Source organism: Dermochelys coriacea, chromosome 10 (assembly GCF_009764565.3).
Source record: "Dermochelys coriacea isolate rDerCor1 chromosome 10, rDerCor1.pri.v4, whole genome shotgun sequence".
NCBI classification, from domain to species: domain Eukaryota; kingdom Metazoa; phylum Chordata; order Testudines; family Dermochelyidae; genus Dermochelys; species Dermochelys coriacea.
Window position 1 is genome coordinate 44,969,069 of NC_050077.1, and position 24,918 is coordinate 44,993,986.

Consider the following 24,918-nt stretch of genomic DNA (forward strand, 5'->3'; position numbering starts at 1 on the left):
GTAGAGTTTGAATCTGAGTCTGATCTTACATTGCAGTGTAGACATACCATTACTGCCAAGTCCGTTATCTCTGATATCATATTAAAATATCTCAGATGCTATGGTGATTACACTTGGTAACTGGTGACTTATTTTTAAACACAGGTCACTGGTTAAAACTCTGCCTAGCTGGTGAGTCCTTCCTTAATACTGCCCTCTGCAGATAAAGAGCTGAAACCTGAAGCAGTGAATACAAGCCAGATTCAAGCTTAGATAACAAAAGCTGCAGGGCTATTGGAAGAGGTCTGCTGCATCTTTCCTCCTCCAGTTCTACATGAGTCATTCTCTGCTGGTCCCATCTCCTGCAGAAGTTTAATAATCAGTACAGCTTGGGGAAGACAAAGATGCCAAATACTACTTAGCCTCAGGGGTGTTAAATGACAAAATGTATTTTCATGTTGTGATTTAGATCCATAGTGTGTGTATTTTATTCTTCCAATGGTATTTCTAGGAATATCATCTCTTTCTACAAAGTTGGCTGTGGTTATCCGGGTGACAACTTTTAATTTTTTGTTTTGTGGTAATGCCTAGGAGTCTGAGTCACAGGCCAGGACCCCATTGTGCTAGGTGTGGTGCAAACACAGAACCAAGAGACAGTCCCTGCCCCCAAAGAGCTACAGTCTACATATAAGACAAGAGGTGATACAGGCAGTTAGATGAGGGAGGCACAAGGAACCAATATGGTAAGTTGAATCCTGCTTCACCAGTTAAACATTGGTTTTACAAGTGAGCAGATTAGAACCAATAGAAGAGACCCCCAACTCAGTCTGTGCGTGCTGAGATGTTGGGTTCGGAATTGTAACTAGCTGGGTGACACCGGAAGTCAGTTGCTTAAGGATCTGAGCCAGCACCAACAGAAACATGCTCCTGGGATCACGTGGCCAGCCCTGACCCTGCCAGCTGCTGTGTGTGCAAGGCAGGAGTCTCTAAGGTGCCACAAGTACTCCTTTTCTTTTTTCAAGGCAGGAGAGTGACTGCTGGAAAGCACCCCACTCTGAGGGTGAGTTTCCTCATTGCAGCTGGACTGGAGGCGATCATGGGTGCAGCCGCTGTCACTCTCATGACAGCAGGAGCCCCCAATCCAGTGCTTAATTTGTAATGAAAGAGGTGGCAGCGCTCAAGCCATTTGTTTACATTCATAACTGATGCAGCAAGCCCAGAGGTGCTGTGGGTCAGCCACGGCACAGATTAGGCACTGCTCCAACCCTGACTGCTGCTCATACCCCAGTTCTGCGGGCACCCAGAGCCCCACTGATAGGGACCCCCTAGAGCCTGGCGTCTCCAAAGCCTGGGGTCAACAAAGTGCCCCACTACAGGAGCCCAAGGCCCAGCCCCGCACTGTGGCCAGTGCAACCCTGGAGCCCCCGGAGGAGGTACCGCTGGGGTCAGCACGGCATCAGACCCCACCCTGGCCCTCCATGCCGCCAAGCCGGGGGAGGGGTCCTCCCACCTGCGAGGAGCCAGGGCAGAGCCGGGCCCCGCGCCGCGCCTAGTGCACAGGCTGGAGCGGGTTCCCCTCAGGGGAACCCGGACTGCACCACTACACAGAGCCGGGGGGGGGGGGAGTGGGAGCCCCTGGCCCGTGACACCGCCGAGAGGGGCTACAGGTGAGGCAGCGCAGCCCTCACGCCGACACAGGTGTCCTCGACTGCACGCCGCCCCCCTGCGAGGCCGAGTGCGCTCCGCGCATGCGCGGTGGCGCAGCCTCGCTCCCTTTGCCTCTGCCCTTCAAAAGCCGCCAGGCGGCCGGAGCCCGGCCCCATAGAGGGAAATCGCGGTGGGTGGGGACGGTGCGATGGCGGAGAGCAATGAGCTGGCTGTAAGTGTTCTCCGCTGCCGCCCCGGTTCTTCCCCCACCCTGGGAGCCCAGAGTCTCCCCTTTTGGGGGTGTCTGGGGCAGGGGAGGGCTCCCTCTGTGTAGTGCGAGGACAGGACATCCCCTCCTGGACAGCTGCCCTGCCCCGCCCCAGCCCCACCTCTAGCCCCCTGGCCTGCCTGGCGGTCACCCCTTGGCCTGCTGCAGCTGCTCTGCCCCTGGGCTCTGCCCCTCGGCCCGCAGGCGCCTGGCTGTGCAGGGAAGGGGGCCGTTACCAGCCACCAGGCTCGGGGCAGCCGCTGGCCCTGGCAAGTGCCCCAGGCAGGAGAGCAGCGAGGCTCGTGGGTGGGGAACTCCCAGCTGGAGCAGAGCTGATCCCCTTGGCCCTAGGCAGGTCCCCTGGTGCGGTGCTGAGTCAAGTGCTCGTGCATGCCCAGCCACTGGATGGGGCTTCTTGACAGGTGTGACTTGGCCGCTCAGTGGCTCCAGCACTGCTCTGACTGGTCAGGTCAGTATCTTGGTCCCCTGGTGGGATGTCTGTCCTGATGTCTAGTCTGGAGTTTGCTTTTTCTAGCTCATAGCCTGGTCCTTGGTTTTGCTTCTCAGCCTTTCCCAGACTAAGGCTGTTTGTCCCTGTTTAGAGCCCAATGGCATGAAGCCAAAGGGCTTCACCACGGCGCTGAGCCAGAGTCATCTCAGCTCCTTTTCGTGTCCTACAGATTCAGCTACTGCTTCTGTGAGGCTGGTTCTCAAATCCACCCTCTCCTCCTTCGTTCAAACTTTTCTTTCCAGTTGCCTCTTGGGCACTCCTCTGGGATGTCCCACCGCTACCTCCCCCTCATCAGGACAGAGCTTCTTACTGTTCCCCTATCAGGCAGCTACACACCTCTCCCCATCCCCCAGGCCTGTGATCTGGGCAGCCTCTTGGCTTTTCTCCCCCATATCCAGCCTCTTGCTAGAGCCTGTCTCCTGTCTAATGTCCCTCTTTCCCTGCTGTCCTCACAGCTAAACACCTTCTTTTTGTAGTGGTCACTTCTTGCCTTTATCACAGTAACATCTTCTCTGGCCTTCCCTCTTCCGCTTCCTGGAGTCTGTCAAAAATGCTGCTGCTGCTTAAGATCCTTTGTTCTGTTGCTCAAACTACATCACTCCCTCCATTGGCTCCCTGGTTCACTGCATCAGATTTGCACACCATCTCCTCTGACCCCCTTGATGGATTCATTTCGGCCCTTTGACCAATATAGGTTCTGCAGAATCTCCACTTTCATTTTAAGAAAAACTTCTTGCCCGCATGGTTGCCAAGCAAGCCTTCTAAATGGGACTTGAGCAAGACCAATGCACAATTGTCCCCCTGAGTCGGTAGACAGTGTTAGCTTTGAGAAGCATGAACTTCCCCCCATTAATATCAGTGGGGCAATAACTCTTAAACCTACCAGTGATACTTTGAGAGCTAGGTTTTCACGTAGTGCAGGTGCAGCACTGGGCTCCTAATTTGTGCAAGTACAGCAGTTGTGTGTACAAACTGAGGAACTGTACGTGCCAATGGCCAGTTCAGCAAAAGGACAGACGTAGCCTTGTTTCTAACAGCTCTGGAATTGCTTTTCCGCTCAGTGACATGCTGTGTGCAACAGGTGCTTTACTGGCTGAGACCCTGGTCCTCCAGCTTGTACCATGTGGGTGGATCCTGTGCCCACACAGAAATCTCTTAATCCACATAGATTTTCTGAGTCGCTGAAACAAGTTGTAGGCTCGTGGCTTCACAGTTAAGTGCCACTGAAGCAGGCTAAACTTCCCATTGATTTCGGTGGAGCAGCTGAGAGTTTAAAAACTGGTAAACTAAGTTGTCATCACCCTTCCAGCTAGTGCCTTGGAGGTGCCAGGGGTCTGGGGTTAGCAGTAGGGGCTATCAGAGATCTCTAAATACCTGCTGTTAGCCAGCAGGACATGCCCCATCTGGGGCTTGGCTAGAGGGAGATCTTTGTCAATACTGTGGCATTAGTTCAGTACCCCTTCTTTGGCTGGGGGAGGAGATGGGTGGTCATCCCCCTCTCTGGCTTGGGGCAGGACAGGATGTTTGTCTTTCCTTACTAGCTGGCTCCCAGAAGGGGAAGGAACGCCCTACTCCCCACCTCGCTCTGTCTCCTAGATCCTAGAAGACTACCTTCTGGCAGAAGATGCTCCTTTGCTGGAAGAAATGGCGGAGGAAGATGAGGAGATTGACCTGTACAATGAAATGACGTTTGGGTTAGGTAGGAATTGGAGGCAGCAGGAGAGGATGAGCGTCAGGGCACGGGGGATGAGCAGACTTTGGAAAGAGAGGGCAGTAGGGAACACGAAGGTTGGGCAGCTGGGGTGTGACTGGGCTTGTTGGGAAGTGTTGATGGCTGGGGCTTGGGGGTATCACTTATGGGAGAGATCCCACACCTGGGGAGTTGCTCTCTGGAGCAGGAGGCTCAAAGATCAATTTCCCAGCATCTAGCCCCCCCATTGGTCACGGAAGCATCTCCTCCAGTTCAGACTGGGCAGCACCACAGGCAGTGGAACTGCTGTGCAATCCCCCAGCTCCCTGCCCCGACTGGAACCCTCCTTTCTTTCCTCCAAAGATCGAGACTCCATGGAAGAGGAAGTGCCAAAAGCCCCCGCTCCTCCAGATAAAGGCCCCGAGCTGAGTCTCGTGGGCAAAAATGAGGCTGCGGTGGTGGCAGCGGTAGCGGTGGAGGAGGATGAGTACAAGGCCACTGAGCAGCCTGGCCTGGGGGTAGAAGAGGAGCAGCCCATGCTGGAGGAGGTGGAAGAGGCAGGGGAAGAAGGTGAGGCAGAGCCTGGGGCTCGGCATGATGACTTTGCTGACATGGAGGAGGAGATAGGGATAGATGAACATGAGGAGGAAGAGGAGGAGGAGGAGGAGGAGGAGGAGGAAGAGGAAGAGCAAGAGCAAGAGGAAGAGGAAGAGGAAGAGGAAGAAGAGGAGCAGCAGCATGATGGGGACAATGAGGAGCAGAATGATTTGGGAGACCCAGCAGTGATGAGAGCTGTGCACAGCAAGCCCACGCTGGAGGTGAGACAGGCAGGGGGGCTCCAGAAGGGCATGTGGGTTTAGTCGTTTCTCCATGAATGTCTGGGGAGTGGTGCTGTTTCCTCCCAGCTCTCTGGGCAGGGGTCCCTCCCTCCCATGCGCAGCAGGAGTCTCCCCATTAACTTCAGCAGCTCCTGCGAACTGGGAAGATACCAAGGTGGGGCGGGGGTCTGCTGGGATATGGCCATGTGCATTGCCCCTTCCTCTCACTGATCCCAGGGTCAGCCATTCTGGGACTGAGGACAGATCCTCGCCATGCTGGCAGTGAGTGACTCCCCACTCTCCCCGGGGGCAAGTCCCCTTCCCTCTCCAGCTTCCCCGCCTCCCTCTGGACCTGGGGAATTCCCCAGATCCCAGGGAACGAGTGCAATTTTTCTGTCCCCTGCAGAGCCTGGACTCAGCAGTTCTCGACAGCAGGATTGGCTCCACCTGGGGAGAGTTCGAGGGTGAAGACTTGGTAAGAGCGAGGTCGCCTCCCCCTGCCTGAGCTGGTTCATGCCTGTCCCCTTCCGTGGAGTGCTGCTGGTGGGGGGATGGGAGGAGCTGGGGCTCCCCCACAACCAGTGCTCCTGCACCTCACAGCATCTCCTCTAGGGAGGGGGCTGGGACTGGAGCAATGGGTAGCTTCAGTTGATGTCCCTGTATCTGCAGCACCCACTGCTGGAAGAGACTGGGGTGAGTGGCTGGGAGCTCCTCTGATGTAGCTCCTACAGCACCTCCTGCTGAAAGAGGCCAGGCCTGGAGTAGCTGTAGGTTCACCCACAGTGCTTTTAAGCCAGGGATCTCAAACACGTGGCCCACGGGCCGCACGTGGCCTGTGGAGTTATTTGCTGCAGCCTGCCAAGCTCCCCACCCTTCCCCGCCCCCACCCCGAGTTATTTTCTGCTGCTGCCAAGCTCCCCTCACCTGCCGCCCCCTCCCCTGCCAGTGTGCCGTGTCCCCACTCCTCCTCCTACCTCCGGGCGCTTCCCACTGCCAAACAGCTATTTGGCACTTAAGCGCTTTCCAGGAGGGAGTGGGGGAGGAGCAGGGAGCCGTGCGCTTAGGGTGACCAGATGCTAAATACAAAATATCGGGACTGCCGCAGGGGGTGTACTTTTTCAATTATTATACTCGCCCGCCACATTCGATGGTGAGAAACAAATCTTGCCAGCGAAGAAAGAAGTACTGCCACCGAAGTGCTGCCGAAGACCTGGACGTGCTGGATGAGTGTAACAATTGAAAAAGCACTGCCCCTGCCTGTCACTGCTGCCTAAGGGGGGAGAGGGAAGAAAAAAAAAATGTACCCGAAACAAAATATCAGGACAAATGGCATCCCGACTATACTTTGCTCGGGACGCAGGACAAACTGCTCAATATCGGGACAGTCCTGATTTTATCGGGATGTCTGGTCATCCTATGTGCACTCAGGGGAAGAGTCGGAGAAGAGGCAGGGGCTGTGATTTGGGGAAGGAGTTGGAATGGGGGCGGGGAAGGGGTGGGAAGAGGTGGAATGGGGGTGGAGGGGGGCTTTTGTATCTTTATATGTAAAGGTGTCAATAATGCGGCCCTCGGGCCAATGTACTAGTCCTCACATGGCCCTCCTGGTGATTTGAGTTTGACATCCCTGTTTTAAGCTGTTCTCTGCAGCGCCTCCTGTTGGTAGATGCTGGGACTAGAGCTGTTCTTTCCTTCCTTCTCCCTCCACCTTTGCTCAGTGGGTCTTTCCCTCAAGCCTAACTTCCAGTCCCTTTCAGATGGCTGCAGATTCATGTGCATGGACCTCGTCCCCAAGCAGCATCCTGTCGCACCACATTCTGGAGGTGAGCATCGCCCTTTGCCTTCTCCCCGTATCCAGAAGAGAGCATCACTAGAGCCAAGCAGATGCTGTGGTGGAATTTGGAAGCTCTGTGGGGTGGGCATATCCCCAGCTGCAGAGCTCCTCGTGGGCACAGGAAAGCCAACCAGCCCTCTGGGGAGTGTATCGGCTCCTCAATCCCTCTAGCAGCTCCACAGCTGGAGGTGCCTGTGACCATACACAGAGCTCGCCCCTAGCCCCACTCCATTGTGAATCCAAACCCCAGGGCTGGCTGGCTTTGTGGCCTACAGGCAGGTATATGCAACTGCTTTCTGAAGCAGGGATTGTCCAGCCATTCGCCCACCCAGGCTCACATGGGCCTTTCCTAGGGGTGACCCTGGGAGTGTCGGCCCTGTCTCACTGCTGATCCCTTTAGTCAGCGCTCCCAGATCCCTGGGATTGTGGGGGACTCGAGGGCCCATCTCACCTGGTTTGGGTGCAGGCAGTGCTGGCTGAAATCAGTCCTTGGGGCTGCCAGGGTTGTCACTCTCCCTCCAGCGGTGGCCCGATATACCCTGGGGTACAGCGGAAAGGCTCTCTCTTTGTCTCTCCTGTAGGACAAAGCCATTCTCCAGGCATTGGACAGGGGTCCCCCCATGTCGCATATGAACCTGGACTTCCTTGTTTCCCCAGCGCAGAGGGGATACCTGGGCTCCCCTGGACTCAAGCGCCCAGACTTCAGAATGATGTCCCCGAAATCCTTCCCTCAGCGCTTTATGCGGCAGGTAAAGTGACTTCTCACCTTCTGCCTTCTGCCCTTCATTCCTCTACTCCTGTGTCCCTGCTATTCCTCTGTTGGTCCCCTCCGCCCTGTGTCACTTTGGGGTCGCTCTGCCCCATGCTGAGCCAACCAGTGGTCTGGGCCATCCCTCACAGCAGTGCTGCTCCAACAGTGTCTGTCTCATGTGCTATTTACACCATTGATGCTGTCTGCAGCAGGGCGAGCTGCAGGGCAGGGCCTGATGCGGGCCCAGTCCGTTAGCCTGCTACAGCCCTGCTTCCGGTATCAGAGGGGTAGCCGTGTTAGTCTGTATCCACAAAAACAATGAGGAGTCTGGTGGCACCTTAAAGACTAACAGATTTATTTGGGTATGCCCAAATAAATCTGTTAGTCTTTAAGGTGCCACCAGACTCCTGCTTCCAGTAACATTCCTGTCTCCTGTCCTGCAGCAGTCTCCCATGATGCCCCGCTCCATGGGCTCCCCTCGACCGTACACGCCGCCACGCAGAGCCTCGCCTCTCTTCACCCCCAATCAGGTAGCACCCCAAGCTGCTTCCTCCCTCCCAGCCCAGGACCTCTCAGGAAGCTTTGGCCATTCCAATCTGTACCCGTACATGTGTCACAGGAGCTGCTGGAGCTGATCAGCCCATCTCCCACTGTGGCAGTGCCAGCGAGTTTGGGGAAGGTGTCAAGGCCTATTGACCTGCTTGCTAGCACAGCTCTATGCTGTGGGGAGGGAGGGCGTTTCTTCTGAGCAAGCCTAGCCCAAGGAATCTTTCTGCCGTGAAATGGCAGGATCAGCCCTTGTAACTTCATCCTGGTCGGTGTCCCTGCAGGTGCAGCTGTCTGGTCCTTCTTAGTAACTTAATAAGCTGTTCTCCTCCAGCAGGCAGTTCCACAGGTGGTTACATAAAGAATCACTTCCTTCATCCATCTCAAATGCTCTGCCTTTTAATTCCAAGTGCCCTTTTCTGTTGTCTCATGGGGAAAGGAAATAGTCCTCTGCAGAGCAGTTCTCTTACAGACGTCTCTTCTCTTCTTTCTAAATGGTGTAGCCATCCTCAGTGTCTCTTCCTCTGGGATCCTGCCCCCACCCCCTGACACATTCTCACTCTTGAGAGTGTTCCTCTGGAGCCATAGCCCTTGTCACCTGTGCCTCACTCAGTCCTGCTGCCCTCTGTTGGATGAGATGGGCCGCACCAAGCACAGTACATAGTGGGGTGGCCTGGGGCCTATTGTGTGGAGAGGTCGCTCTAGGCCTCAGCCAAAACCCCACCTTCCGTTCCAGGCATCATGCTTCGGAAAAGCCAAACGGGGGTGAGGTTGGACAACTGAGCTGCAGGGGTGAGCAAAGGTGTGAGAAGCGAGAGCCCTGGATACATTCAGCCTAGAGATATGATGGGCCCTGCAGACCAACAGGGAGATTAGAGAACAGCATGGACAGGGCAAGCAGGGACAGGCTGAACCAGCAGCAGGACACAGGGCAGGGAAGAGTATGTCTTTAGGAGCCATTCAGGGCCTGGACCTGGGCCCCACATTGGGCACAGTTACCCCTAGAGTATGGGTGGAAGGGGATCAGACTGGATCCCTGGAACCCACTAATAGGTCACCTGACTCCTCCCCTGGTGCTGGGGCAGCAGACACCATCTCTGTTGGCTTGGCAGCATGATGCTGAAGTCCCAGCTATGGTCTATGAAATGGGACTGAGGACAGGATCCCACCAGGGCCTCGAGGAACAGCTGGGAGCAGGAATTTTCAGACCTGATGGGCAACTAGGGCAGTGTCAGTCAGTCAGTAGGGGGTGCTGTCCACATGCCATCCTTCCTGACTGGAGATGGACCTGCAACAAAACTCCTCCCATGCAGCACTGGGCACTTCCTGGCCATGCCTGGCAGTTGTGGGGGAGAGGGGTGAAGGAGCTCCATGCTGCCATGCAACCCGTGCCACTCATCAGCATGCAGCAGGGTGAAGAGGATGAGGCAGCTCCACTACAGCATGCCGGGGGAAGGGGGGCAGGGAGGAGCCAGCACCTTTTGGCCATGGGGCGTTCCATTTCTCCCTAGTGCCAGATGAATGAAAGAGCCCTGCATCCATCCTGGGCCTTCAAGGGCTCCTGGGTCTCTTAGTTAGGGGAAGGGGGTGCTCTGGCTCTGGAAACCTAACCCTTCTCTCCTCTTTCAGAGTTCGGGGTATGTGTCTCCAACCCCCTTTAGGCCCATGTCACGCAACATCAGCACCCCAATGCAGCCCCTGGCTATGCACTTTGGCCCCATGTCTCCCTCTCTGGAGCCCCCTCTCTTCTTCAGTCCGCCAGCCGGCTGCCAGCTGAAGTTCAGGTACCATGGAAGGGGGCAGGATCCCTGTGACCCAGGGCTCCAGCCTGTCTGATCTCCACACTGATTGTGGGGGCAGGGAGGGCGGCTTTCCCTGCTAACCCCACAAACTGGGCTTGGGCCCAAGACTGGTGACTGAGGTTGGATTATATAGCTGGTGCATGCTCTGAAATTGGAGCTGGGCGCCAGGGCCTCTACCAGAGCGGGGCTAAGGGGGCATTGTAGCCTGTGAACCCCAAAGAGATTTGAGGTTCCATGTTGCAGCCCTCGCACCTTATGGCTAAAGATCCTGGGGGGTTGGACTAGAACTGGTGCTGCTGCTCATTAATTAGCCAGCAGGCTGGCTGGGACATTCCCCTGGATCCTCCAGGAATGGGTCCAGGTCAACCCCAGGGCAGTCGGGGGAAGAGACAGGGCACCATCCTGCAGGGCCCCTTGCAGCTTCAGATGCAGAGCCCCCAACTCTGGAAGGCAGTGGCCAGCCCTGAGTCTGGCCTGGTGTCGGAGCCCCCCCCTTTGCCCCCAGGCATCTTCATTACCATATCCTCTATCAGCCCTTCCTGCTGCTGGTCTCATCCCCACCACCTGCCTTTCATTGCAGTGTGCCCAGTCACATGACCCAGCTGCACCCTCAGCATCAGCGGATCCTGAATCAGCGGCAGCAGCGAGGGCAGGCGCAGAGGTGAGCTTGGGGGGTGGAGAGGGGCATGCAAGGAGGAAAGAGAGACTGGGAGCTCCTGTAAGGAGTTTGGGAGGCACAGCTGGCGCATGGTGAGATTGGCACAGACCTGAGCCTGACACCCTGGTGCTCTTATCTGTGTGGGTGCAGCTTGCTGACGGGGTCCAGATGTTTCACTCCAGGCTACTCCCTGCTCACTCGAGGTTACAGTGCCTTTCCAGGGCTTCCCCTGGAGCTTTCTCAGCTAGGGACCTGGGGGGCAGCTGAGCCCCTAGGAGATGACACTACGCTGTGAGTGCCATGCCCAGGGCAAGGAAGCTTGAGATGTCTCGCTCTGGATGTTTGTGCCTGTGCCCTGCTGTGATCCTGGTCATGTGTAGGGGGTTACAGAGCCCCAGGCTGGCTCGCTGTGCTCCATGGTCTGCAGCTGGCATAGAGCATAGCAGTGGCCTGAGAAGCTGTGGTCCTGTGATCTGTCCCAGGCTCTGTGCACCTGCTGCCTGTAAAGGGGCACCTTGCCCCTAATGTGGCACCAGTCAGGGGGTATCTGGCAGTGCCTGCTCTGGATCCCCCTGCCTTCCAGACCTCCACCCACCTGGGGACCTGTCCTGGTGCTGGGGTAGCTCTCAGTCCCTGGGGCCCTGGTGCTCCCACATATCAGTTCCTCAGCCCCAGTCTCCCCATGCTCCTCCCTCCATGACATTGCTGGAAATACTTACATTGGAGGGGTGTGGCCTGGCCTTCCCCAGGTTGGGCTGAGGCCCAGGCAGATCTGCTGAGGGTGCTGGGTGGGCAGGGGGACTCGGGTGTGAGAAGCAGCTGGAGAGGGCCAGCTCTATATGAGTGGGGGCTCTGCCCATGATTTTTCACCCCCCCCAACCACTGGCACTGCACCAGGGTGAAGGAGCTGACCCATCTGGGGGGAAGTCGAGGGGGTTGGCCTGTGCCAGGTGAATAGCACGGGCTGGAGGGGGAGCAGCCAGCAGAATCGTCGCAACCAGAGGACCTTTCAACTTCTTGTGCTCAGTGCCCTCCCACCCATCCCGGAGGCCCCTTTGCTCCCCACATATTGGTTCCTCTCTTGCTAGGCCTTCCCAGGGCCTGCGTAGTCCCCCTGCTACCACCCACATCTCCAGGCAGAAGCCTGATATGAGCCCATTCATTGATGGGGGGTTGCCCAACGGGAGCAGCTGGTTGCTGCAGATGTTCCCCAGGCGGAATCCTCAGGGAGTAACGCTGGGGGGTGACTCCTTCCCTGCAGCATCTCCCCCAAGAAGGCATGGTCCCTAAAGGCGGATCCCTATTCTGGGCTCATGACACGCAAGGAGAAGGATTGGGTGATCAAGGTACAGATGATGCAGTTGCAGAGTGAGAATCCTCACCTGGATGACTACTATTACCAGGTGAGTGGGGGTGGCAGGGCCCATCCGATGCTGCCTCTCCCTAGATTGTGCAGAGACTTCCCTGGCTGGGTGGGGCTTGGGTTTCCCCCACAGCCCCAGCTGGGCAGACCCCACTATCTCCAGGCTGCTCCCCAGCCAGGTCAGTTCTGCCCCACAGAATCCACCACTGCACAGCTCTGCCCCAGCTGTTGGGGTGGAGGAGGGTGCTCGAGCCCTGTCCTGACGCTGGCCATTCCTGGAGCATGGGGCCTGGTGAGGAGGATGCATAGGGGCAGCCAGGAGCCCTGGACTGAGAGTGGAGGCAGGAGAATTAGATTGGCCCCTCCTGGTGCAGAAACCCACTTGGGGCAGATGGACCAATTAAACAGCTCCCCATGCCAGCAGGAGCCCTGGGGCTGATGTTGGACTGGGTGGAGACCTTCCCCCTCTTTGGGCCACTGCAAGGGCGTCATAACATTTGTAGAAGGGGGTGGGGAGTAAAACCGAAGTGCCCCCGCCCTCTCCGGGGCTGGCTGCTGCAGTGGTGAGCCAGCTGCCCTCTTCTCGTGCCACAGAAGCCCCTAGTGGGCAAAAGGTGTAATTGCAGCACCACCACAGCAGAATCTATTATTCTGCAGGGAAGAAAAATCTGCAGGGGACATGAATTCAGCTCTCATGTTTCTTTCGTTAAAAAGTGGGGGGGGGGACGGAGGGGGGCATGGGCCCCTAGTCCCCCGGTGCCAGTGGGCCACGGCTACTGCAGCGCGCTCAGCGCCATAGCAGGCCTGTGCCTGGCCTGCTGCCTCCTTTCACAACTGTTTTGCCGTCCTGTCCTTCACAGGCCTATTACCACAGGCTGGAGCGGAAGCAGGCCGAGGAGGAGCTGCTTGGGGGGCGCAACAAGCAGGAGCCCCCTAAGCTGGTCACACCGTATATCCAGAAGATGGAGATCTATGACTCTGGTAAGGATGAGGGGAAGGGCACTGCCTGAGGCAGGCAGAAGGAGCCCTGGGTGGGTTCTCAGCATGTCTGCCTCTCTTTCAGTGGTGCGGATTGCAGGCTCGCTGGGCCAGGTTGCTGTGTCAACGTGTTACAGCCCCCGCAGGGCCATCGATGCTGTGCACCACGCCCTGCAGGAGGAGGTATGTATGGGGCGGCTGTGCTCCTCTGAGCCTGCGCTGGCCCTCTGTGCAGCCACTCGGTGGGAGCTTTCTCAACTGCCTTAAAGCTTCCTGGAGGAGATTGGGACCCCTGCCCCCTTCTGTAGCTGCTCCAGCTAGTGAGTCTCCAGCACCCATGGCTCTGGCTCTCACTGGTGAGATCAGCCCAGCACTGGGGATGGGGCAAGTAGCCGGGTCAGGTGGGGTCAGCTCCTGGGCTTCACACAGCTTGACAGGGGCCCTTTGAAGTGCTCCCCACGTGGGTTGCTCAGTGTCCTGCTGCCATCACATCTGATCAAGTCTGGTAGTAGCTTGAGCAGAGAACTGTGGCCTGGGACTGCTGTCTTGCAATGGCTGTAACTGGTTGTCTTCCCTTCTCCCCTCTGGATCCGAAGGCTGCAGGGAATCAGCGACTTCGGGCGCTGCACAGAATTGAAAAGGTGAGAGGGCGCCTCGGGCACCGCCATGGCTTCGGGGTAAGACTTTTCCCCTCAACTGATGTGCTGGGGGGAGCAAGGGCAGGGGAACAGCAGCGGTGGAAGGCAGGTTCATTAGAAGCTGGATATTGGCTCCCTCCAACTTCTGCAAACCCTGTGTGACCTGGAACTTGGCGTGTCCGGCATCTCGGGGCAGAGATGCTTGTGGGGAGGGTTAGTGTCAATTGGGGCAGGAAAAGTTTGAGAGACGAGTCCAACAGTGTCTCAGGGCAAAGCCAGGGGATGTTCTGTGGAAGATCCCAGCTTGCATGTGGCTTTGGTGCAGACCTGCCTGCTCTGCCATATTCATCTGCCTCCTTGAGCCTAGGGCAGGGGGTTATTCTGAAGAAGGTCAGATAGTCAATGTGTTAGAGGCTGTGGACAGTGGATCTCTGGCTTCTCTGAGTCCCCTGTAGAATTCACAAGTCCATAAGAAGCTATGTATTAGAGCTAGTCCAGGAGACCCAAGTGGCTGAGTGAGCACCCCTGGCTGATGGAGGTCCTGCATCCCTGCAGTGAGGGTGGGGTGAGACTTACCTGAGGGTCCCAGGTCCCTCCCCAACCCCGATGGGCAGTCTCTGTTGTATGTAGGAGCTGTGGCTGGGATCTCTTGGGATGTCCCAGCTGCTTGTCTCTCACAGCTAGGCACTTGCTCCTTGTCACAGGCCGAGTGCTGGGGGAGGAATATAGAGCATAGGGCTACTGTCTATCCAGAGAGGCTCATATGGGATCTCATTATTCCTCCCCCCATCTCATTATTCCTCCCCCCTTATATCTACTGGGGCTCATATGGGATCTCATTATTTCTCCCCCCCAGCCCACCTACTAGCTTCTCTCCTGCTTCCCCAGATGTTCCTGCAGCTGCTGGAAGTGGAGGAGACTCAGCGGAAGATGAGCCTGCTCCCTGAAGAGCAGCACCCTCGTTTCCATGAGAAGAAGAGCCATGAAGTGGGGCGCATCTACCAGGCCCTGAAGATCAGGGCATGCGACAGTGAGGAGTGAGTTTGCTGGTACACATTTGTGCACCATCTCTGTGCATGGCTGGCCCCGGGGAAAAGGGCACAGGGGCCATCTGGGGAGGGTGGCAGGTAGCAGCTCCATGGCGAAGTATGCCCCTCACTCATGGAGATGCTGTTAGAACAGCAGATCTCTCAGGCCAGATGGGAATGCCCTGTTCCCTGTCGCCTGGCACTGGTGGGTTTGGGAATCAGATACATTCCTGTCTGCAAACTCAGTGCTCCACATCCGGCTGTGCCACATCAAACACTCTGGGGCTAAGCCAGCTACCCACCTGATGGGAGCCAGATCCCCTGCTAGACACTGGGGCCCTGTGCTGCCTTCTCCTGGCTACTCCTTCCTCCCTACACCCAAGCCATGCAGGATCCTGTTAAAACTCCCCTGCTGGAGGCACAGGCCCCTGCCTGTAACCCCAGGTCCCCACTTCCCTGGCAGCACTTCCCGCTGCCAGTGGAGCAAGGGTAGATGGGAGGGTGCTGGGTCCTGTGGGGTCTGGGCAGCTCAGGGATCTCCTACAGGGAGGCGGAAGATGAGTTCCTGCAGGTCCTATGTGTGCGGAAGGGGAAGAAACTGACCGCGCGGCTGCTGCCGCACCTGGCACGGGAGCAGGCGGAGAAGATCCTGGTCACTGTCACCCGCCACCTGCCTTTCCTCATGAGGAAGGACGTGCTGGATGAGGTAATGGCCTGCTGTGGGTAGGGAGAGGCTGGCCCCAGGATGGGGCACCACTTCCCCCTCCCCCATACCACTCCCTGGAGCAGAGCAGGGAATTTGCCCTCCATGTGCAATCCAAACTGGGCCCTAGAACCTAGAGGGGCCATTCTGCAGGCGCCAGGTACTGATGAACTGGAGCTCAGGAGAAGGCCTCGACCATTGTAGGAAACTGGGGAATGAGAGAAGGCTGGCGTGAGGCAGAAGGGTCTGCCTGGGCAGTGTGTCTAGGGTGGGGAACCCAGTGCCTGGCATGGGTGAGAGATATGGGGTTATAATTAGGGCAATGGGGAGAAGCTGGGAAAGTGGGGATGTAGCCAGGGCTGCAGGGAAAGTCCTGGCTGGGCATGGCCAGGCTGTGGCCTAGTCTGCAGATTGTGGTGCTGGTGGGTCCCTTGTTCGACTGGTCCGGGGAATAGACTGTAGGATGCAATCCTGCCCTGGCCCCAGGCCTATGGCTGGAGGATCTATGGTGTGTGGGCCCTGCTGGGCTGGGAGAGGGGCACTTTGTTTATACCTGCAGCCGCCCGCATGCGCTTTCCTGTTTCAGTTGGGAGGGGCAGGTCTCCTGGCCCCAGGGAGCACTCGATAGCGCTCCCCAGTGTCCCCTGCAGGGAGTAGGGGTTGAGCCCACCTGTATGGTGTCAGGTCTGGGGGCTGGCTTTAACCCTGCTGTCTCCCTTCTCCCCATGCTGGTGTTTAGTCCCTGCCTGTCCTGTATGGCCCCCTCAGCGAGATGGTGGGCCGGATGACCTTCAGCGAGCTCATCGAGGTCCTGCAGGAGCTGACCAGGCCACTGGCCGGCTCCACCGAGCTGCCACTCACCATGACCTTTAAGAATCAGGTGTGAGAGGCTGGGTAGGGCAGGAAGTGGGGGCCAGAAGGGCCTCCGGGAGGGGAAGCCAGCGAGCTCAGCGCTGCTCTGGAGGATGAGATTCTGCACCCCTCTCTAGGCACTCTGGGGTGGGTGCTGGGCCCTGTGGAGGGCACACTCCCTCCTCGGGCTGGGCCTGGCCTGGCTGTGGCTGCCGTTTCTAACCCATGGCCGCTCCTGTGCTTCCTTGCAGTTCGGGATCTCGCTCCTGTACGCCTTGCTGAGTCATGGCGAGAGGCTGCTTTCCTCCGACATGCCACTGGAGCCGCACAGTGGGGACTTTGAGAAGTGGTGAGGTGCCATGGGGGGGGGTTGGCCCAGGCAGCGCCCTGTAGGGGAGGGTGGCTGGGTAGCACACAGCATGCCGTGTTGACTAGCACTTGGGGGTGGGGGGAGCCAGACGATCACTGGTGGGTTTGTCTCCCCAGGACGGACACAGTGTTCCTGGTTGCCAGGGAGCTGTCCCAAGTGCCCAAGACCGCCCTGGTGGAGCCTCTCTTCCTCCCCAGCAACCTCCTCTCTTTGTTCTGCCGCTACCTGGACAAGCAGACCATTCACCGCCTGGAGGCCAAGATGGAGTGAGTGCTGGTCTCCCGTGCTGCGCTGCGGGGCTCCTAGGGCACTGGCTGTGGCCACGCTGTAGTAGCTGTCGTGCTGACCAGTGCCCATGGCTGCCCACAGAAGGCGTGCCAGAGCTGCCTGGGGAAGTCACTGGCTTTCCCTGGGCTGTTGAGGCAGGAAGGGGTGTAGCTCTCCTGTCAGGAACACAAGCCAGGCAGAGCCCTTCATCTCTTTCCCGCTTTGGAAGGATAACACTCCTAGGTGGGCCTTCAGGCCTGTTGGGCCTGGATCTTCTGGAAGGTGCCTGGTATTGTGACTGTCTGAGCTTTGCCCGTTCAGGCTGCCCAGTAACCTCCCAGCGTGGTAGCAGGAATGTGAGGGGTGGGCAAGCACTGGCCCAGCCCAGAAGCCTTTTGGGGCCCTGTGAGTGGCTTGTGGCTTGGCCAGGCTGTCAGCATTACACAGCCATGCTGGTGCCCTGGGACATCCTGGCTCCTCCTACACCAGGGCGGCTCCTTGGTCCAGTCATTTCAAGTGACTGGTTTGTTGTCTGTCTTCCCTGGTGGGGGCTGCCTGGCATCTGCCTGCGAGGGAGTTGTCACATGCAGAGGGGCCAGGCATGTTCCTGTAACACATACTGATGGTACCAAGCAAGAAGCCCTTGTAGCAGCATATCTCTGTCCTGTACCAGACGTGGTCTGGGTCAGGGAAAGGGGAAATGACTCCCCGGTGGCAGGTGGTCTGTGACAGTAACATTAGCTGGGCATGAAGCGAGAGCAGCCCCTGAATGCTGCCGACCCAGAACAGTGGGCATTAGAGCATGGGGCCTGCAGGGGCCATATCCCAGCTGGTGCATTAGCCCATTCCTAATAGGCTGGTCTTGCCCTGCAGGTGCTCCCCTCTGCCCTCGGAGGCTGCCATGCCATGCTGAGACCTCTCAGCCCTGGGAAAGTGGATGAGACCAGCTTCCTGGGCAGCAGTGCCCATCTTCTCCGAGATGCACAAGCAGGGGATCACTTTGTGACTTTGTTTCCAAATCAGACACTATCCCTGGCACAAGGGGACTTTGTGTTTTTTGCCCTAGCACCAGGAGGAGCAAGACTCAAGGTCTGATCACAGCCTTCTCCAGCGCTGGTTTCTGGGGGCACAGCACAGGGGACACGGGTAACTTATTTGGGCCTCACCCTGCAGAGGCAAACACTGGAACACAGCGGGCACAAGGCAGATCTGTACAGTGGGCACGGGGATCACCTGGTGGCGGGCGATTGAGGTTGACAGTGTACAGCACTCGCTAAAATAAAGGCGATTAACAAGACCCCTTGGCCTCTGTATGTGAAGTCTACAGCTTGGGCATGTCCCCAGGGTGCTGTAAACAAGGAGTTGGAGTCACAGGGCATGGAAGTGCAGCCCAGAGACCACATGCTCCCACCAAGCTCCTGGCACGTGGCTCCTCAGCAGCTGCTCTGTCACACACCTTCTCTGTTTGGGCACAGCTCTGGTGTGTGCAGCCCTCACAGAGAACCTTCCTGGGCCGAACCGCAACAGTCTTGTGTGTCGGCGTGGAGTGGGGCATGTGGATAGACTGGCTGCCCGAGCTCCAGGCTCTGCAAATGACCACTCTAACTCCTCCCTGTCAGATGCAGCACCGAGGCAGGTGCACAGAATGCAAGCTTACATTGAGTGGTCTGTTTGGGGTCAGCCTGGAGAACAATCAGTGGTGGTACGGTCCCATGGCCCATCTACTCTGGACACAACAATGAGCTGCCACTCTCGGGTTTCCTGTCATCCTAATGGGATTGTCCCTCCTCATTACCTGCATGCTCTGATCAACTGGGAATTAGTCAATAATGCTGGCAGCTTAAAGGTGATCATTAGACTTCAGAGACAGCTATCCACGGAGCTGAGTAGAAGCAGTTCAGATGTGTCCCAAACTTACTGTTGTAGGCTGTCTGCAGACTCAGGCAGATGGCACTACACAAGTTATACTTGGGTTGCAGATTGAAAGTTTGTTTCACAAAACATGAGTTCACATGAACTTAATATAATGAAAGTTGAAATTCTGGAGCCTGGGACTAGACCACTGGATCAAGACTCAGACCTGGGCTGTAATCCTGTCTCTGCACTGACTGGCTGGGTGACCTTGGTAAGTCATGTTACCTTTCCGGTGCCAGTCCCCGTTTCTCCCCCCCACCCCACCCCAACTTTGTCGTCATGTCTCTTTAGACTAGTGGTTCTCAACCTTTTACCATTGTGGGCTGCATATGCAGCTCTGTGTTATGTGGGCCACATCCATACATACTATCTGTATGGCCCTGAGAGCCACATGGACCGCAGCTGTGTGCTGATTGGCCCAAGGGTTGAGAACTACTGCTTCACACAGTGAGCTCTGTGAGTTAGGGACTGTCTCTCACTACATGTTTGTGCAGCACCCAGAACAAAAGGGCCCTGAGTATGACTGGGCCTTCTTGGTGCGACTAGAATACAAGCGACATTAATTAGATGGCCTCTACCAAGGGAGTAGAATGGCTCCTGAGCCTGTCCAACTCGGCGCTGGTACAGTCTCCATCTCCAAGGTGATTGCCCTATTACTTTCTTAACCACTGGACAGGCTGAATTGGACATTGTGGTGCCAGGCGTAGAGTGCAAGGCAGCAGCTGAGCCGGGGATGCTAGTGCTCGCATCTGAGGTGAGTCTGCCAAGAGTGCAAGAATCCAAAGGAGGTTACTGCACCAGTTCCAGGTGTTGCCAAAAGGAAGCTTGCACTAGCTGAGGTTGAAGGAGAGACCTGGCGTAAGAGGGAATGTGAGAAGTGGGGAGGGTGGTGGAATTTTGCTGGCTAATCAGAGGTGACCCCCTGAACCTGAAAACAACACCCCACCCCCTTGTGCCTGGGCTGCTGCAAGGCGCCTGGACTGCCAGAGTCAGCAGTGAAGGGGGTGATACCACAGCAAAACACATTCTCAGTGGAGAATGACAGGGAAAGAAACATGAGAAATACTGTTTGTGACAGCACAGAGGGAGGGAACTGCTTGGCGCTGCTCCTAGCAGGGAAAGGCCAATGCCGAGTGCACAAAGAAGGGTAGCTGAGTCAGGTCTTGAAGCTGTGGCTGAGTGCTCAGGCATGTCTCTATTGGGGAAGTGTCCCTCCTCACCCACGTCATATGTAGCAATGTGGTGGGGAGACAAGGCAGGCCACAGCAGACATGTCATGGGGCTCCCCTGCTGCTGCTGGAGGAATGTGTAAGACTCTCACTGCTTCGCTCCTCCTGGGGAAGTGATGGGTTGCAGCTTGGTATGGAAGCTTGGAGAGGGGAGTGTGCCTCAATGCCCAGCACGAGCCCTGGGGGCCTGTACTCCTGGGCTCCATTCCTCACTCAGCCTTGACTTGGATGTGAGGGGTTTACCAAGTATTAGTCTGTGCCCCAGTTTCCTTATCTCAGTTTTAACACTGACTCCTGCCAGACCAGTCCCTCATGGGGCTGACTTATAAAAGGAAAAGGAGCTCCCACTGGGGGGCCGGATGCTTTGGAGGTTTTGGCCCCTAGAACCTTGGCGGCTGGCTCAGAGATCCTCTGCGGAGGGAGTTGAGTAGCAGCAGGTGCACACCCCTTCCCAGGCTCAAGAACTTCATCCTGCTGCCTCCTTATTCAGCAGCCAGTGCCTGCTGTCAACCCCAGAGGGGAGGGAGTGGGTGGTGGCTTTACTGTGCAAAGCAGAAGGAGGGTGAGATGTGGAGTTGGAGTGGAAATAGCCAGCAAGTGTTTGTAATGCACAAGGAGCCAATAGCTCAAAGTTTAACCCCCAGAACCTAGTCCAGGAGGTGGAGAGTTAAAAAGATGGGGCAAAGTTGTTTTAAAATGCTGAAGTAGTTGTGTAAAGGGAGGGGGAAGGTTGTGCTGTTCAATTTCTCTCCTCTCTGTGTAATTAGAGTTCTTATATCTGTCTCAGGGCTTTATATTACTACTGTCCATCACCATAGTATCTGAGCACCTTCCTCCTAAAATCAATAGCAAAGCTACTAGTGAACTTCTTGGAGTCTCTGGCTCTTCTCCCTTTTGGGAGTCAAAACTCTTAAGTGTAGGAATCATAGAATCATAGAATATCAGGGTTGGAAGGGACCCCAGAAGGTCATCTAGTCCAACCCCCTGCTCAAAGCAGGACCAAGTCCCAGTTAAATCATCCCAGCCAGGGCTTTGTCAAGCCTGACCTTAAAAACCTCGAAGGAAGGAGATTCTACCACCTCCCTAGGTAACGCATTCCAGTGTTTCACCACCCTCTTAGTGAAAAAGTTTTTCCTAATATCCAATCTAAACCTCCCCCATTGCAACTTGAGACCATTACTCCTCGTTCTGTCATCTGCTACCATTGAGAACAGTCTAGAGCCATCCTCTTTGAAACCCCCTTTCAGGTAGTTGAAAGCAGCTATCAAATCCCCCCTCATTCTTCTCTTCTGCAGACTAAACAATCCCAGCTCCCTCAGCCTCTCCTCATAAGTCATGTGCTCTAGACCCCTAATCATTTTCGTTGCCCTTCGTTGTACTCTTTCCAATTTATCCACATCCTTCCTGTAGTGTGGGGCCCAAAACTGGACACAGTACTCCAGATGAGGCCTCACCAGTGTCGAATAGAGGGGAACGATCACGTCCCTCGATCTGCTCGCTATGCCCCTACTTATACATCCCAAAATGCCATTGGCCTTCTTGGCAACAAGGGCACACTGCTGACTCATATCCAGCTTCTCGTCCACTGTCACCCCTAGGTCCTTTTCCGCAGAACTGCTGCCGAGCCATTCGGTCCCTAGTCTGTAGCGGTGCATTGGATTCTTCCATCCTAAGTGCAGGACCCTGCACTTATCCTTATTGAACCTCATTAGATTTCTTTTGGCCCAATCCTCCAATTTGTCTAGGTCCTTCTGTATCCTATCCCTCCCCTCCAGCGTATCTACCACTCCTCCCAGTTTAGTATCATCCGCAAATTTGCTGAGAGTGCAATCCACGCCATCCTCCAGATCATTTATGAAGATATTGAACAAAACGGGCCCCAGGACCGACCCCTGGGGCACTCCACTTGACACCGGCTGCCAACTAGACATGGAGCCATTGATCACTACCCGTTGAGCCCGACAATCTAGCCAGCTTTCTACCCACCTTATAGTGCATTCATCCAGCCCATACTTCCTTAACTTGCTGACAAGAATGCTGTGGGAGACCGTGTCAAAAGCTTTGCTAAAGTCAAGAAACAATACATCCACTGCTTTCCCTTCATCCACAGAACCAGTAATCTCATCATAAAAGGCGATTAGATTAGTCAGGCATGACCTTCCCTTGGTGAATCCATGCTGACTGTTCCTGATCACTTTCCTCTAAGTGCTTCAGGATTGATTCTTTGAGGACCTGCTCCATGATTTTTCCAGGGACTGAGGTGAGGCTGACCGGCCTGTAGTTCCCAGGATCCTCCTTCTTCCCTTTTTTAAAGATGGGCACTACATTAGCCTTTTTCCAGTCATCCGGGACTTCCCCCGTTCGCCACGAGTTTTCAAAGATAATGGCCAAGGGCTCTGCAATCACAGCCGCCAATTCCTTCAGCACTCTCGGATGCAATTCGTCCGGCCCCATGGACTTGTGCACGTCCAGCTTTTCTAAATAGTCCCTAACCACCTCTATCTCTACAGATTTCAGAGTAGCAGCCGTGTTAGTCTGTATTCGCAAAAAGAAAAGGAGTACTTGTGGCACCTTAGAGACTAACAAATTTATTAGAGCATAAGCTTTCGTGAGCTACAGCTCACTTCATCGGATGCATTTGGTGGAAAAAACAGAGGAGAGATTTATATACACACACACAGAGAACATGAAACAATGGGTTTATCATACACACTGTAAGGAGAGTGATCACTTAAGATAAGCCATCACCAACAGCAGGGGGGGGAAGGAGGAAAACCTTTCATGGTGACAAGCAGGTAGGCTAATTCCAGCAGTTAACAAGAATATCAGAGGAACAGTGGGGGGTGGGGTGGGAGGGAGAAATACCATGGGGAAATAGTTTTACTTTGTGTAATGACTCATCCATTCCCAGTCTCTATTCAAGCCTAAGTTAATTGTATCCAGTTTGCAAATTAATTCCAATTCAGCAGTCTCTCGTTGGAGTCTGTTTTTGAAGCTTTTTTGTTGAAGTATAGCCACTCTTAGGTCTGTGATCGAGTGACCAGAGAGATTGAAGTGTTCTCCAACTGGTTTTTGAATGTTATAATTCTTGGGCTGGCCATCTCTTCCCCATTTTGTGTTGCCCAGCACAGCAGTCTGGGAGCTGACCTTGTTAGTGAAAACAGAAGCAAAAAAAGCATTGAGTACATTAGCTTTTTCCACATCCTCTGTCACTAGCTTGCCTCCCTCATTCAGTAAGGGGCCCACACTTTCCTTGGCTTTCTTCTTGTTGCCAACATACCTGAAGAAACCCTTCTTGTTACTCTTGACATCTCTTGCTAGCTGCAGCTCCAGGTGCGATTTGGCCCTCCTGATATCTTTCCTACATGCCCGAGCAATATTTTTATACTCTTCCCTGGTCATATGTCCAACCTTCCACTTCTTGTAAGCTTCTTTTTTATGTTTAAGATCCGCTAGGATTTCACCATTAAGCCAAGCTGGTCGCCTGCCATATTTACTATTCTTTCGACTCATCGGGATGGTTTGTCCCTGTAACCTCAACAGGGATTCCTTGAAATACAGCCAGCACTCCTGGACTCCCTTCCCTTTCATGTTAGTCCCCCAGGGGATCCTGGCCATCTGTTCCCTGAGGGAGTCAAAGTCTGCTTTCCTGAAGTCCAGGGTCCGTATCCTGCTGCTTACCTTTCTTCCCTGCGTCAGGATCCTGAACTCAACCAACTCATGGTCACTGCCTCCCAGATTCCCATCCACTTTTGCTTCCCCCACTAATTCTACCCGGTTTGTGAGCAGCAGGTCAAGAAAAGCGCTCCCCCTAGTTGGCTCCCCTAGCACTTGCACCAGGAAATTGTCCCCTACGCTTTCCAAAAACTTCCTGGATTGTCTATGCACCGCTGTATTGCTCTCCCAGCAGATATCAGGAAAATTAAAGTCACCCATGAGAATCAGGGCATGCGATCTAGTAGCTTCCGTGAGTTGCCGGAAGAAAGCCTCATCCACCTCATCCCCCTGGTCCGGTGGTCTATAGCAGACTCCCACCATGACATCACTCTTGTTGCACACACTTCTAAACTTAATCCAGAGACACTCAGGTTTTTCCACAGTTTCGTACCGGAGCTCTGAGCAGTCATACTGCTCCCTTACATACAGTGCTACTCCCCCACCTTTTCTGCCCTGCCTGTCCTTCCTGAACAGTTTATAACCATCCATGACTGTACTCCAGTCATGTGAGTTATCCCACCAAGTCTCTGTTATTCCAATCACGTCATAATTCCTTGACATCACCAGGACCTCCAGTTCTCCCTGCTTGTTTCCAAGGCTTTGTGCATTTGTATATAAGCACTTGAGATAACCTGTTGATCGCCCCTCATTCCCAGTATGAGGCAGGAGCAGTATGAGGAGGTGGTTTGAATTTTTTTAAAGATTTTTATTAATTTACTCTGTTTTGGCTAGTTTGTTTCAGAGTAACTCCTGCGTGACTGGAGTTACTGTTGTATGTCATTCTTATGATGGAAAGGCCTTCTCTTTACAATGTTCCATCAAGGCAGTTAGTGTTGATTCACCTAATCTTCTCTGGAATACTGCTCCCTAGCTGGATCCCTCTGGCAGAGAATGTTTTGTCCCAGCTCTTATGCTTCATTCTGTGCTGTGAGCTGCATTGTCCCAGAAGAGCGCAGCTTTTGTGTCAGAGATTGACGTTTGGTCTTTAATGTGGCTGGGGCTGGATCCATTGTTTTGAAGATTAGGCTCAACATCTTAAACTGCCCTAAAGTTCTTCAGCACAAGGATCTCCCTTGTCTGCGCACTAGCTAGCTTAGTTTGGGTCCTTTTTTTTTTTTAAAAAAGAACACAGCTTATCTAACATGGGGTGGAGTAATGGTGCTTTGTAAGGTGTTAGAAGATCCTCACTATAATCGGGTTATGTTCTTCTCATCACAAGCAGCTCACCCAATGAGAGAAGTGTCCCTGTCATCTTCCCTCCCCATGAGGGAGTCTCATATGGTGGCCATCCATGAACAGTCTCCTATCATCAAGGTAGCTGTCTGTATGGAAGACTTCACCTGAAATTAATCTTCTGG

General features: G+C 55.1%; 1 protein-coding gene across 7 annotated transcripts; it reads left to right on the top strand.

Moving 5' to 3' along the window:
- The first annotated feature begins 1,682 nt into the window (after positions 1-1,682).
- PATL2 (PAT1 homolog 2) lies at positions 1,683-17,999 on the top strand. 7 transcript variants are annotated; one of them, XM_043494457.1, is made up of 20 exons: positions 1,718-1,858; positions 4,002-4,104; positions 4,459-4,785; positions 4,825-4,913; positions 5,320-5,388; positions 6,668-6,733; positions 7,326-7,493; positions 7,939-8,025; positions 9,671-9,825; positions 10,424-10,504; positions 11,763-11,904; positions 12,725-12,845; positions 12,928-13,025; positions 13,439-13,483; positions 14,369-14,517; positions 15,055-15,214; positions 15,951-16,091; positions 16,315-16,412; positions 16,550-16,699; positions 17,574-17,990. In XM_043494457.1, exons 1-20 carry the CDS (start codon positions 1,835-1,837, stop codon positions 17,611-17,613), a joined length of 2,313 nt encoding a protein of 770 aa, XP_043350392.1. In that variant the 5' UTR covers positions 1,718-1,834; the 3' UTR covers positions 17,614-17,990. The 7 variants fall into 7 exon arrangements, with proteins under 7 accessions (XP_038276653.1, XP_038276652.1, XP_038276654.1 ...); XM_038420725.2 differs by having other exon boundaries at positions 1,683-1,858; positions 4,459-4,913; positions 7,407-7,493; XM_038420724.2 differs by having other exon boundaries at positions 1,717-1,858; positions 4,459-4,913; positions 7,942-8,025.
- The last annotated feature ends 6,919 nt before the right edge of the window (positions 18,000-24,918 follow it).

Coding starts and splice junctions, on each gene's coding strand:
- PATL2 (XM_038420723.2), top strand. CDS start 1,835: ATGGCGGAGAGCAATGAGCTGGCT. Junction 10,505..11,762: donor CAGCGAGGGCAGGCGCAGAG/GTGAGCTTGGGG, acceptor CCTTCCCTGCAG/CATCTCCCCCAAGAAGGCAT. Junction 14,518..15,054: donor AGGGCATGCGACAGTGAGGA/GTGAGTTTGCTG, acceptor GATCTCCTACAG/GGAGGCGGAAGATGAGTTCC.